This window comes from Hyalella azteca, unplaced genomic scaffold (assembly GCF_000764305.2).
Source record: "Hyalella azteca isolate HAZT.00-mixed unplaced genomic scaffold, Hazt_2.0.2 contig9708, whole genome shotgun sequence".
Taxonomy (NCBI): Eukaryota; Metazoa; Arthropoda; class Malacostraca; order Amphipoda; family Hyalellidae; genus Hyalella; species Hyalella azteca.
Genome location: NW_025939770.1, coordinates 378,529 through 393,957, shown reverse-complemented (window position 1 = coordinate 393,957; position 15,429 = coordinate 378,529). Strand labels below are relative to the sequence as shown.

At 39.8% G+C, this 15,429-nt stretch overlaps 1 protein-coding gene across 1 annotated transcript; it reads left to right on the top strand.

The window, feature by feature from the left end:
* The first annotated feature begins 747 nt into the window (after nt 1–747).
* Nucleotides 748–10,480, top strand: LOC108665612 (ubiquitin-protein ligase E3C). The gene is made up of 11 exons (XM_018152387.2): nt 748–1,043; nt 2,206–2,412; nt 2,890–3,013; nt 3,517–3,663; nt 3,845–5,039; nt 5,315–5,586; nt 6,079–6,998; nt 7,502–7,717; nt 7,969–8,098; nt 9,076–9,245; nt 9,488–10,480. Exons 1-11 carry the CDS (start codon nt 924–926, stop codon nt 9,740–9,742), a joined length of 3,756 nt encoding a protein of 1,251 aa, XP_018007876.1. The 5' UTR covers nt 748–923; the 3' UTR covers nt 9,743–10,480.
* The last annotated feature ends 4,949 nt before the right edge of the window (nt 10,481–15,429 follow it).

Below are 15,429 nucleotides of genomic sequence, written 5' to 3'. Positions count from 1 at the left end.
TGGAGGACTGTCACTTATTAACACGCCCGTCTCTTTTTACCCCGTTTGACGGTACCATATGAAAGCCCTTACAAAGACCTTTAAAATGAGCTCAAACTTGTTTATGAAATATTTCATGGTAAGAAGTTATTAATGAAAAACTCTCAAAAACATCCCTTATTATCCCATTTTATTGTATGTTCTATAACTTCTATTTTGTAAAAAATTATTATTTTAGCAAAGTCTAATACTGTTGTAGGAAGTGTTGCATATAGCAATGAAAAAATAATATTTTTATTCATATATATGTACCACTTGCCATATAATTTTAATGAATTATGCAAGATGTTCTGCACATTTATGTATAAAAATCAGTAATGAGCAATATGATAATTTTCACTTGGAAATTACCAATAGGGTGTTCCACTAGTCTGAACTGCCATTTACCCACATCCTCAATGGCCCTTGCATCATATTACTCCTGGCTATTAATTACCCCTTCTGTTTTGGATACACTTACAGTCATTAATGTTATTTGTACCTAGTGTTTTGGAACCAAGAAGTCCTGTCAGTCACAAAAGGGTTAAAATGCAGCATTCTTTTAGTAAATTTGTAACACTTGAAACCCTCATTTTTGCATTAAAATTTTCAAAAAGTTTGCCAAATAACTAAGTCTTTTCTACTCTGTTTGCCTCTTTCAATTATTAATAACTCTCTCTATTAAAGTAAATTTCATGCTTGTCTAATAGTATGGTTATAGCTCTTTAAATTTGATTTCACATCATAGAACATTTCAGACTATTTATGACAAACTGCTGTTCAAGAAGTTTAATTCCAGTTTCATGATTGCTGTTAAAAATATTATACTAGTAGGGATTTGAATTTAATATTTTTTTAATATATTAAAATTAATCTTAGATTATCAAGTTTATCAACCACACAAAATGTATAGCTTTGAGGGGGAGCACCGCAAGAAGCCCAATGTGAGCCTCAGTGGTGCCAGTCGAGTATTGGGAAAAGCAGATTTTCTGGAAAAACTAAGAAAAGAGAGAGAATCACGAGAGGTGAGAAAAAATCATAAGACTATTAGCATTCTATGGTGTGATTGGAAAAATTAAGATTTTTATGAATTGTATTCTCTAGATCAAGGACTACTACACACAGGACATGCATAGCCTATGTCCAGCCTCTGCTAGCAGAGGCGATCGCCTACACTATGAAAATGCTGGTGTTTTAGTGGCATCAACAAATGATATGCCCATAATTGTTTCATACAATAGTATTACAATGTGTGTAGTAGTCCTTGGTCAGAACCATAGACTTTTTGCCAGTTTTCAAGGACTACTACACACATTGTAATACTATTGTATGAAACAATTATGGGCATATCATTTGTTGATGCCACTAAAACAACAGCATTTTCATAGTGTAGGCGATCGCCTCTGCTAGCAGAGGCTGGACATAGGCTATGCATGTCCTGTGTGTAGTAGTCCTTGCTCTAGATTTAATTTTATTTGGTTTTTCATTGCATTTCTTATTAGAGAAATTGTGTTACAGTATATATGTGTATTTCTTGAAAAGTGTATAGAGAGAAAAAAGATACTTAGTACACTTGACATCTTAGAATATTCTAAGGGAGAAAAAATGAGCATGATGTTATTAAATGTTCTATTCTCATGAATTTCAACTGCTGTTACTTGAATGATGTGTGAAAAAATTGTGGATTTATTATCTTACTTCCTCAATGCAGCATATTAAATTCATTTCTGTGTCCCCCCTGCTTATCATTTTGGTGACTGCTAGTGCTCAATGCATGTATGTATGTATGTATATGATGATAGCACATTTAACAACTTCTTTTTTGTGCAAAAGCAACTTTATTTGTGATATGAATAGACTTGCATTTACATGGAATGAGAGGATAGAATATGAGTGTTTTTATCTGATGGTGTTGCAAAGAAAGCTATGGACTCATAGCTATGTAATGTGAAGCATACAAGAAAGAAAAAAGTATACTGGAAGTGAATGTGAATACCAGAGATGAGAGTAATGGCTTTGGGTATGAAAGAACAGGTGAGCAGCTAATTGCATTGGTTGGAGGGATCAACTGTAGATAATGGAGTCACCTGAAATTGGTATCAATCAAAATTTTTTCAAGATGTTCATTGAGATGATAAATGTCAGAAAATGCAATTTTCAAAGTAATCATTTCATCATTTATTGCAGAGCAACAGGAAACGGGAAATTGCTGCAGTTCGGGTGCAAGCCCTTGTCCGGGGATGGCTATGTCGTGTGCACACCAATGAGATGTACCGCCAGTTGTATGATCAAACACTTCAGCAGGAACCTACTCCCCTTGCTGAAGATGTGGCCAGGACACAGTGTTTGAGAATTATAAGGATGTTCCGTATGAAGCATGATGCTCACAGATTGGTGAGTTTTAGTTAAAACTATTCCTGGTAAATAACTAGGTACTTGAGCTACATTATAGTGAGATGTATAAATATTTAATTGCTCATAGTCATACTCCAAAAATTTGAAATTTTCCAACATAACAAGATCAGATTCTATTCAATAATGTTATATATATATATACATTTTGAAGCTTGAATATGAAGCAAAATCATGATCAACAAATTTTTTGGGATGTTTTTTTGTATATTTTTTGCCTCAAAATTTGTATGTTTTTTGTTTTGAATACATGTTTGCCATTCAAATAGTTTGAAATAAATTTAAATCATGTGGCATTAATGTAATTTCTCTTTTCTGCATTATTTTAGTTATTCCATAATTTTTGGTACTTGTTTTTGATAAATTAGAACTTGAAATCCCATTTGTGTGCTCCTAATGTCAACTCCAGCTATCTTTGCTTTCAGAACAGTTCCACTAAAAGTTTTCTTTCCTTTTCAGTCATTCTTGTGTACGTTGTTGGTGAGGCAAAGCTCGCATCTGCTGGAGTGGGTGATGCAGCATCCCAACGTGTGGCTATTACTGCTCTCCAAGCTCAGTGCCCTCTCTCTGAAAACTATTTCTGGTAACAGCACTCCATTTACAAGCTAATTATACATATACTCAATTACTTGAAAAGATTTTGGCTCACTGTATTGGCAACATCAATTAGCAACATGTCTTTAATAATTTTCAAGATGAATCAACCATAGGTTATGGTTGATTCATTGGATTTGCCTGCCTTGTTTATTTTCAATTATTTTTCATTATTTGGTTATTTGCTTTTAATGTGGCAATTTGTTTTAAATTTGTTGGACAGTTACTTCATCTACATATCAGAATGGATTTTATGGAATTATGCATACAAGGTTATTTGTTAATTTAACCTTACCAAGCATATTACTTAAACTAATGATTTCAAATTGGATCACTTTGATTGCAGATCAAATGCATTAGTAACAAATGAATAAAAAATTATTATCAGCATATGAAAGTTTCTATCACAGAATTATGTTGCTATTGGTTTTGGTAGTCAAGTTTTACCTAAAATGCGTAAAAATGACAAAAGATTTTTAATTTATTTTTCAGATTCAGCAGATACTGTTAGTCATGCTGGGCCACTACGTTTACTAGAGGTGCTGACACAGCCCCAATCATGGTACAATTTACCACTGATGACTCCTGCCAAGATGGCCAATTACATTTTTGGTTTCCTCATCCCTCTAATCGACAAAGGTAAGCGATTAAACTGAAGGCTATTCCCTCCCTAATTTTGCATTCTCAGAGGTACTGATGTTACGGTTAGTCTGCTAAATATTGCTTTACTTTTTCTCATTTCTCTTGAATGAATCAAGATTTAAAATGTGATTTAAATTTAGATTTTACTATGAATAATAATTTCTTTCATACTTTTCAGGTTACTTCAAATATCTCATCAAATTGTTGGTAGAGAAAGTCCCCGAAGTTGATGAGCGAGGAGGTATATCTAGTTCTCCTTTGGCGACGTCTATCCTAGACCTGATATTCTATCCCTTGTTCCTGGTTGCAACGTGTCGGCGAGCGGCCGAAAAATGGAGTCCTGATTCGGTCATAGCCACCAATTTGCCATGGGTGAAAATGATCAGTGCTGCTCCCAAACAATCTCAAGTATCTTCTTGCAGCTACGCTAACCTGCCAGCTGAGAACCAGTCAGACGTTGAGTACATGGATTTGGACTCGTCTAACGTTGATGATTCTGATAAGCCTGCCAAGCTGTCAAGCGATGATGGTAATATTAGCCGAACTCAAGTATTTTCCTCTGTAAGTTATTGTAATGTGCCAGTCTCAGCTAACCTTCCTTCTCAACAAAACCCTGGCGCCTCTACAGACTATACTGGCTCACAGTGCACAAGTCAACTACTCTGCTACGCCTTCAGTGGCGTACCTGTCCAGTGCCCTGCTAATTTAATAAACTTGACTCTGTACCATTTAGTGGACCAGCTATTCGCAAATTCAAAATACAGCCAAGTACATAATCTCCTGGCCCCGCGCATCGAGTCCAGTAAGCTGCTGTTGTGTCACCCGTCCGCGTCGCACTCGCTCATCGAGGCGATCCATCACGTACTGGCTCTAACACACAAGGAGGATACGTCTTCTACTATTGCGGAGGTTGGAGCTGAAGGTGCGCCTACTCAGCTTATGGTCCTACTCACATTACTACCAATCAAGACCGCACTTCCAACTACCAGCCTCCAGTTGTACTTGTTGGCATGTCGTCGCTTGGTTCACAAAACCGCGCATTATCTTCCTCTAAAAAAGCATTGCGTTCCTTCCACTGCAAATATCCCTGGAGGAGAGGTATACGAAGAAGAAAGTGAAAGCGAGGAAGACAGTGATGAAGAAGTGGAGGTCTCGGACAAACAAACAACCGGCCAGAGAGGGGCTGAAAGTCTTCCTGCAAAAGTCACTGAAATTGGTGAATGGTGCTTGTCGCACATAAACAGTCCAGAGTACGTGAGCTGGGTCCTGGATGAAGTTGAGGCTTCCAAGTTGGACAGGGAAGTGTTGACAGAGTTCTGTGGCCTCACCCACACTCTCCTCACTGCTCCGTGCCTCAGCCTTTTTCAATGCAGGTAATGTGTCATATGAACCATTCTCATTTATCGCAATTCATTTGTGTGATTCGCCAACTAACGCAATTGCTCGCATTGCCATTGAAATGAAAGTTTGACAACTTACGTATCAAACATCCATTCAACATTCTAGTGTGTTCAAAGTGTACGATTTTAAAAAGGATTGACGTGAGATGGAGCCTTGTAAATTTTTAACAATCACCACTTGTGAATATAAAGCTCGTATTTTCAATTCTTTGTTGCCATTCTTATTCAACTGGGTTTTATTTTTTAAGGCTTTTGTACGGCGTGGTGGGTCGCCACGAGATGCAGCGCGCCATGTGGTCACTCTTGACCAGCCTCTACCCGTGCTGGGTGACTGCACCAACCATCGCTAACGACAAGACCGGCCGAGGGAGCCGCCGGCTGCTAGATACTGTATCCCGTGGGGTGCCGCTCGAGCCTCTGGACCGGGACACGCTCGTGCCCGTACTTGCGTCCTTCGCCACGGCGCTCCTAGCTGTCCTTGCCACACTCCATGATTCGGAGCTCGTTACTTCTACTGAAGGTATAATCGAATTCTTTCAAACGGTCAAGCAAAATTATCCTGAGAAATGCACTGATTGATAGATATATTTTGACGGCGATCCGCTGTATTGAACTTTTTTTCTCATGCAAATGCCCTTTAACTTCTGAAGTTAGATTGTCCGTATTCAATACGGTGTTAAAAATACGTTGAGTGTTAATAGCTGTTGGAAATGTTTCTGAAGAACGTGCAAATATATTTTTTTTTAAACGTGCCTACCTTGATTTTTTTAATGAATGCAGTTATAAACTCGAAGTATGCTTCATAATACTGTCATGACATGCGTTTCACTACCGACGTATTCCTTGCATCGCGATTCATTCGGTCTGTTGAATTTAGATAATCCATGTTAATGTACAGAATATTTTTACACATTTCGTCTCGTGGTTATTTTCTTTCCACAACAAAAATTCTTAGCTGCGACATCAGTCGTTCGATTCGTTTTGTGTTTACTAATCGTATTTTTCTTTTCAGACACGTTTGAAAGCATCATGTCGCACCGAGATGTAGACATCACGAAACAGTCTGATGATCACTCGAGTAGCAACACAGGGAGCTTTGCCTTCACTGCAGCGGAACTTGTGACCATAAGCGGCACTCTGAGAGACGTGTGTTTGGGCCTCGCCGAGTTAGCGCACCCAGACCCGCGTGCGTCTACTCTCACGGACGTGTCTTACAAGCCCACTTGGGACCATTGCTTCAGGTGCTGCGTAGACGTGGTGCGCCACCTTCATCTTCGCGACACTCGTCGGCAGTTTTGCCCCGCCAAACATTGGCTCACGACACGTGTGTCACTTCCTGACGTCCCCCAAACGGCCTCATACAGGAACCTGCTCAGCGCCCGAGCCTCTAGAAGACGAACTTTCATGCCAACGCGCTGGAGGACGCGTGACCAATTATTGGCTGAAAGCGGAAATAAAGCCGCAAAACAATTGTCCATGTACGAGAAGGTGCGAGCCCTGCTGCTGCAAGAGCTCCCGTTTGTTTTCTCTTTCACGGACCGAGCGGAAGTGTTTCTCAGACTCGTTCAAGAAGACAGGAATTCAGCGCAGGAACATAGTGCATTCAACGTGGGGCCTAATATAAGTCTTAGGGTGCGGCGCACCCACATCTACGAAGACTCTTTCGAAAAGCTCTCTCCTCAGAATGAAGCCAACATGCGACTATCATTACGCGTGCAGTTGTTGAACCCTGCAGGGGCCGTGGAAGCTGGTGTGGACGGTGGAGGCCTCTTTAGGGAGTTTTTGTCTGAGCTTCTCAAAAGTTCCTTCGATCCCAACAGAGGATTCTTTCTACTGACTCGGGAGAACACATTGTACCCCAACCCCGCGGCTCACCTGCTGCACGAGGACTTCCATGCCCACTACTACTTCATTGGCCGGATGCTTGGCAAGGTATCATCCGTGGTTTTCATATGTTTTTCTCAATAGAACTATAAAATTGTACCTTTCACTACATTATGTGTTGCAACAGATATACAATAAATTATCCTTTGAAAGATTTGAGGTCTGTCCAATGTTGGACAAGAGTTTTGCAGTCATCCATTATATTAAATTAATAAGGAAATACCCGTGCAATGTTTAAAAACTGGAAGATGACCACCAGAGTAACCTCTGTTACTGTCTGTGACCGGAATGTATTCGTTCATTAATCTAGAGTTTTCTAGTGTGAAAACTGAAATTCAACATTGTTTTCGTTGCTCTCTCTGTATTATTTTTTAAATTTTATGTCTAAGTACTCGGGTATTTAATGTGCTAATAATTTGAAATTTAAAAACTCTTTGAATTAATACTGTACACTTGGTAGAGAAAGTTTTTGGTATTACATGGGTAGCTCAATTGGGAGAGGACATGCATTGGTAGCTCAATTTTACTATAACTGTTTTTTATTTCACCAGGCTTTATACGAAAATCTATTGGTGGAAATTCCGCTGGCCGGGTTTTTCTTGTCAAAGCTGCTATCGAGGAAAGGATTCTCTATAGAATTCCACCACCTAGACTCGCTTGACCCTGAACTGTGTCGCAACCTTCTGTACCTCAAGACCTACCAAGGCGATGTCTCTGAGCTCGGTCTCGACTTCACCGTCCTCGTGTCTGAGCTTGGACACAATAGAGTAAGTTTGAGAATATTCTAACGCCTCCGATATTCTAGCAGAAAAGCAAAAGTGGGTTAATTGTGTAACAAAATCCTGTTGGAACAGCCTTGCATTAACCTTTAGGAAAATACGTTTCTAATCATATTTGCTATATCACAATGAACGAAGTTTTAAGAACATTGAGCTCTCTGTATTGTCCTATCCGCGCGCAATCGAACTAATTACGCTTTTTTCGATTTTTTTTTTACCGGATTGATGCTTCTCGCCAGGTTGTGGAGCTTGTGCCTGACGGTGCCAACGTTCAAGTGACGGCCGACAACAAGATCGAGTACATCTACCGCATGGCCGACTTCAAACTCAATCAACAGATCGCCAAACAATGCTACGCTTTCAGGAAAGGTCAGCTCCAACAATGCTGGATTATATGACAAATTTTCTTTCGATTGAAAGGCAGATTGATGTTCATCGGTATTAGGCTTACGGACGGTAGAAATATTTCGTAGCTTCAACTTGTTAGCAAGTTCGTGTTTGAAGCTAAGCATCAAATGTGATTAATCTTGTACGTCGTGTAAGAGAACCTAATACTTTCCTTCGAATTGTCCAAAATGTTTTGATATCATTAAGGCAAGTATCAATTAATCCCTGAACTCTTTAACTGCTGTTCCTTCCTAGCACTGCTTTTTTCTGCTATCTCGTACTTCATTTTTTAATTGTCATTTACTGCTTGGAATTAGAATTGAACACATTAATTCGAGGTAGGGTAATGATAGGATTTAAACGCATTGATATCTTCCTAATATTCGAATTCCTCGAGATATTCGAGATTCCTAATACTCTATAATTGCATTCTTACTACGTACGTATCATGTTCTTTTCACATGATCCGAAAAAACTCTAATTATACTTTATATTTTCTGTAATACTGATCAGGAAATGGAAACCCTCATAGTATACCTATCTCGACACCATTGAGCTGTGTTCTTAGAAGTGATCAATTTACATAGTGGAATGATTCGTTTATTGTATAACCGTTTGAATCGCACATTTTTAGTACTGTTTATCAACCTGGAATTCGTTCATCACGCTATTCTCTGATCAAATAATTTGAATTTTGTGGATCAAAAATCGGTACCGTACCATTGAGATTCATCATCTAACAATGTCCGGCTGTGGTATTTAGCTTCATCTGAAGCCCTGAACACAACTGCCTTCAAATTAGCATTTCTTAAACTTGGCACACTTTAAAAATTAAATTAAATTCTTCAAAGAAAAAATTGGCACAATCAAATTTATTATCAAACGTTCCACTGCCTGGTCGCTTTGCAGAATATAAATACCCAAATACAACTGGCTCTATGTTTATATTTCTTGTGCAGGCCTTCATGACGTCGTGTCGGCAGAGTGGCTGCAGTTATTTGACTGGCGGGAACTGCAGACGATGATTTCAGGTTCTGCCACGCCTGTTGATATTAATGACCTCAAGAAGAACACTAAATATAGCGGCGACTACACCGCCAAACACAAGACCATCAGACTCTTCTGGCAGGTAAAATTTTTTGGGAATAGTCTGCCTCTTTGATGTTGCAGTTGTATCATAAGACACATTCGATGTATGTATTTGAATTTAGTCGAATTAGCATAATCGCTCACTTTGGCCGAGTACTGTTATGACTAAAATTTTTATCACACGAAATGTCTATGTTCAGAGCTGACTTCTCATTCACCACAGCACATAATTTTATCAGAAGTGTAACGAATTTCTCACACATGTATGAACTTCATGTCCAGGTTGTGGAACAATTTGACGAGCAGCACCGCCGGTTGCTGCTGAAGTTCGTCACAAGCTGCTCTCGACCGCCTCTGCTTGGCTTCAAAGACCTGCACCCTCCCTTCTGCATCCAGCCTTCAGGCAGCGACCAGCGACTGCCCAGCGCCGCGACCTGCATGAACCTCCTAAAGCTGCCCGAGTACCGAGATCCCATCACCCTCAAAGAAAAGCTCCTCTACAGCATCACCAGCAACGCAGGATTCGAGTTGTCTTAGCCACATCACCATCAATGAGAAGCTCCTCTACAGCATCACCAGCAACGCAGGATTCGAATTGTCTTAGCCCCATCACTATCAATGAGAAGCTCCTCTACAGCATCACTAGCAACCCAGGATTCGAGTTGTCTTAGCCCCATCACCATCAATGAGAAGCTCCTCTACAGCATCACCAGCAGCGCAGGATTCGAATTGTCTGAGCCCCATCACCGTCAAGGAGAAGCTCCTGTACAGCATCACCAGCAACGCTGGCTTCGAGATGTCTTCGAGTGTATGTTTAGTCAACTCTTTCCTGCGCTTTCGCCGCAGATAATTTGCTTTGTTTCTATGTTATTACCTTATTTTATTTTTGTTCTAAGTGCATAGTCGCTTTGATAATTGCAAGTTTCGTTTTTTCTATTGGCGTTTGCTCAGGTATATATGTCATTTCTTTCTCATTCATCTCTTGAATTTTCTTTTCATACATTGTATATGTCTTGTATCTTTTGAATAACTTCGAGATTTCCTTCCAACTGAGTCACGAGTTAATTTAGTGCCGGTATTTAAAACACTTGCACAACTGACGACCATGAAGCTGTGTCAACAGACAAAACTTGATAACACCAAAAATGTTGGTATAAACCCGTTTTCTATGTTGCGGACCAGGAAATTTTTACGAGATTTTCACTCTGTGTCTTGTTTGCGGTGTCAAAATAAAAATTTATATTCTCATCACATAATTATGATTATTTAAAGACGATTTTGATTATTATTATTCACGTTACGTATTCATGTTATTATTAGACGATTGAGATTATTTCACAAAGGATGGCAATCCATTAGTTTCCTTATTATTCGCTTAATTTTAGACTTTTTTGAGGTTTTTCTTTTTTCTTGCTCATACTATTCCTTTCAATTAACGGATTAGCTCACCTCGTAATTAGTCTAATCTCAGATGGAGTTGAGGTTGTTCCTCCTTTCGGCAGATAATTTTCCTGTTATGTGGAACTGAGCTTCCCTATCAGTGTGTAAAACGTATAACATAAAAGCGCGACTAATTCTTAATCAACTGTTTGGTTAATTTAAAAAAAAAAACATTTTTTACGTGAACCTCCATCTAAGACATTCGACCAAAAAAATTTTTTTAATGATGATGAGCTATTGGCTAATGGTATACCGGTTGCTACTTTCAAACGTTGGATAATAATTGTTGTGGGTTGTATGGAATAAAACATTGTTTCATTCACTCGTATGATTTGATTTCAGAATTGATTGAACAAAGAAAAACTATCAATAAGAGTGATTTCGCTAAGCTGCATTCAACATCTTTTGTATAATTCATGAATTTCGATAATTCATTTTGTGTACAAGTTTAATGAATCTTTAGTGGCTAATCGATTAAAAAGTTACTGCTTCGTGACATATCGACTTCCAAAACGTACTTCACCTTGCACTTGTCTTATGAAAAATGTTTGTCTGGAATCCCGATTCGTTTCATGTAACTCACTGAGTAGACTAGATATTTGTATGACGTCGAAATATCACATCGTCGTCTCTATGGAAATTTTCAATCAGTTGCAAATCGAGTTTATCTTCTTGGTCATTGTGTGAATGTTTCAATATGTGCTTTACTTCGTGACAGTATATGTACTAATTTTAATGGAGAGCCCATGTTGTGGCTGCTGTGATATCATTAGCTTTCAATATTCTTTTTCTCTCTAATATAAGGATTAACGGAGGAATATTTGATTGTCGGTAATGATGAAATGTATTGTACTCTGCTTGTATTATTATTCCACCCTTTTTAGCAATTGGAGGGCTAATTGCACATCTGAGGTAACCCCGTAAAATCGGCGCCTGAGCACCAATGCAGGAACAAGTACGGCAAGGAGTTACGGGCGCCGGTTTGTGGGCAATTGTGAGCTTCAGTGCGTGTAGAGTGCGGAATCATTATTACCTTCTTTGTACGTCCATCAACTGCTGCCGATCGCGTCTTACAGGACTGAGTGCTGTTACCGTGTTAGTGACTGCGATGCTACGAGCTAACCGACATATACATAACTGAGTTTTGATTCCGCACTCTACACGCACTGAAGCTCACAATTGCCCACAAACCGGCTCCCGTAACTCCTTGCCTCAATTGTTCCTGCATTGGCGCTCAGGCGCCGATTTTACGGGGTTACCTCAGATGTGCAATTAGCCCTCCAATTGTTTTTAGTTTTTACCTGAAGTTTAGCATTAAACTTTTTTAAGATACGGTTGCCATTGAACTGATGTGCATTGGAAAGCGATGACAGTAATTTCTCTAAAGGATGACTTAATCCAGTATTCGGTGAAAGTCATAACATATTTTTAGCGCATTTTCTCATTTATGAAAAAAAGGCGCTATTGTGCTCGTCATGTCCGTCCGTCTGTCTGTGACTTCACGTTTTCGTTAATTTGAAGAAAATGCGCTCTCTGTCACTCAGTTCAGTGAGTACCGAGTTATATTATTTAATATCGAAGTGGCGACTGAAGTATTGCCAGGAGACACCTCATTCTGAGGTGATTTCCAAATATTTATTTACTTTCTTACACAAAGCACAAGAACGAACCGGACGTAGCAGTGATACGCCTTTCATTTGGACAGGCCAAACTATCAAGGATGACCTGCACAATAATAATTATAATAATAGCGGTTTCAGCGTTTATTAGGCCGTAGGCCTGTCGCCGATTCTTAGCATCGCAGAACGTTCACAGCTTGTTGCGGTCTTGAACTCGCAACTCACTGCTCCAATTCTGGAGCGCTCAACCGCCCGGCCTCCTTGCCGATTCTGACCAGAAACTGACGCACAGAGCTGGGATCGAACCCGCGCCTCTCTGCTCCAATCCTGATACTCTGAACTTTAACCACTTTAACACAAATACAAAAAAATATCGTTATTTGGACCACGTCTCGCTCATTTCTTTCAGCGTTGGTGGCGTTGCTGTCCTGCCACAAATATATTAATATGTTTTGAGTCAGTTTCTTCAAGTTCATCTCTGGTCTACATGTGCACATTTACGACATTACCATAGAAAAGCAGAATTAAAATATTTTATTTTGCAAATTTAAAAGAGAGTTTTACTCCGAGAATCTATATGTGCAGCCTGCAAATCCGACCTGTTACAGACCCTCCCTGCACGACTCTGAGTTACCAATGCAATGGAACCTTGGTAGAATTACCAGGTAAAACTGGAAAAATTAAGATTTTACTTAATTTTCTATAAGGTAATAATGAAGAAGCAAGAAGCACACATGCGAGTTGGTGCGAAAAACTGTGTCCGAGACACCTTAGTTATGTAGCACTATTGAAGACACCTCAATAATGCAGCGAGTTCGTCTGAAAAGAATCGCGTCGTAGAAGAGGTTGTCTGAGACTACTGATTTATGTTCCGCTAATGAATCACACCTGTAAGTTGGTCCGGAGAACCGTGTCATTGAAGAGGTTGTCTGCGACACCTTGGTTATGTGGCACTATTGAAGAAACCTCAATGATGGAGCGAATTCGCGTAAAATAATCGCGTAGTAGAAAAGGTTGTCCGAGACAACTGATTATTGTTGCGCTATTGAATCACACCTGCGAGTTGGTCTGGAGAATCGTGGCATCTAATAGGTTGTCTGAGACACCTTAGTTATGTAGCGCTAGTGAAAACGACACCTTGAGGAGGTTGAAGAAGCGAGCGAGTTCGTACTAAATTTTGATAACCATGCATCATCGCTGCAGTTTTCTATGACACCTCAGTGTGTCTCACTGAGGTGGCACTTGCCCATCTATCCCCCACTGACAAAACTTCCGTTGTTTGTTAGTGATCATTAAAGGGAAAGAGGAGGGTAAACTGGACGACCAGTTATTAGAAGTAAAAATAATCTCAGCCGAAGTTGCAAAAAATTGGCGACTCGAATTAATGGAAGTAGCAGAAAAATCGAGTTGCCGAGGTTTCATGGCAATACATAAATAAAATATATTTTTTTAACTTAACGATAATCGGACAGTTAAAGATATTTTTTTTGTAACATTCAAACACATCCATTAAAATCCTCGTTGAAATGTTTACTGACCATATTGGGACTAATGAAAGTTGAAAAAGTTTTAAATTATGTTGTGTCGATCGCAACGCGTTGGGCCACGCGGTAATGATGTTAGGGACAGAACTATTCGTTCATTACTCTTATTACATTTTCATCTGCGCCTGTGAGGTAATTTGTATCTTTCTCAGAGAAATTCAAAAACTAATTTTATAATTTTTCAAATTTAGTTCAATGCAGTATTGGTAATTTTATAGAGGCCGAAACATTTGCATGGCTCACTTGTTTATTTAGTGATGGAATACCTCTAAATGCGGTACAAATCGAAAACCCGAATATTACGATGCTCTGTCGCGAGTTCATCGGTAATATGAATAAATTGTTCTTGAATCAAACGTTAAAAAAATTACTAGATGAAAATTCAACAACCATAGTTGATGATTGCTCTATTGAAAACACGGCCGAGTGGAGGATAAATAAGGCAATATCAACTAAATAATTGTTTATTAATTGACCGCCGCAAGAAGTAACGCGTCGAGAGCAGAGGATGGCATCATGGCAGTGGCCACCATCGGACGCGTCTCCCGAGCTTCAGCACACTCGCCCGCTTTCCACTAGATAATAGGAGTTTGCACTGCGCAAAGGAAATGTGTACAATCGTTTTAATTTGAAACGTGAATTATTATAGATCAACAGGAAGTCTTAACTATTCGCATATATAGCTCACAGGATAAGAGAGACGGATAAGAGCTAAGACGACTAAAATATTATAGCATTAGAAATACACAAGAGACACAGGACTTCCAAATTACACATAGTTAATATAGGCACAAGTGGAGGTTCTACCCTCCATATTGGAGGGACAAGGCACCATGAAGAGCTTAATGCGAGCACTACTCGTTAGTTTTCGCAGCTCACCTCCGTGAATGTAGAACCAGAAGTTCGGTGTCGTAGCCAGATGGTCCGCCGGTCAGTGAGCGCCGTGGCGCCAATACTTCATGCCGCACTGACGGGTAGTCGCTCCTGGTAGGGCCCAAGTCCCGTTTGCATCAGCGATAATACCAGTGTGGTCCGCCGTCACCTCATCACCGCCCGAAAGGTAGCCACCGCCGAACCCCGATCGCTCCACAGGTCTCTACTGCTTCATAGAGACGGGACCAATACACGAGATTTTCGTGTCCGACATCTTGATGTCGACCAAGGCAGAAGATGGAGAGATTATTAATCCGTGTGCTGACTTTTTGAACGTTAGAGTGGAACTGCTTGCTAGGACGCGGAACAGGGGCAGGGAAGTTTTGTCTATAGAGTCGTTATAATAGAAATAAGGATGGCTTTGCTGCTAAACTGCTGCGTGTGCTCGAAATTATATAAAGAAATTTAAAGCTTTATTTAATAAAGACATTCGATCGGAATTATTAAATTAGAAATCCGGTCAGAAATGGTTTGGGATTTTAATTTTATGCATCTCCGAGCTACCAGAACTAAGTGAAGGTGGGAAGATACCTTCAGTTTTCTACATGCTTAGAGTTATGAAAGGCTGTTGCTGCAGAGGGGCCTGTGGTGGTCTTGGTGGCAGATTAATCACTCCGCCACGGGTCCCTACAGTGAAAAAAAAAATTCGTACCCGCAGTGCCGCCTCGTGTGGTTCAAATTCGCGTGT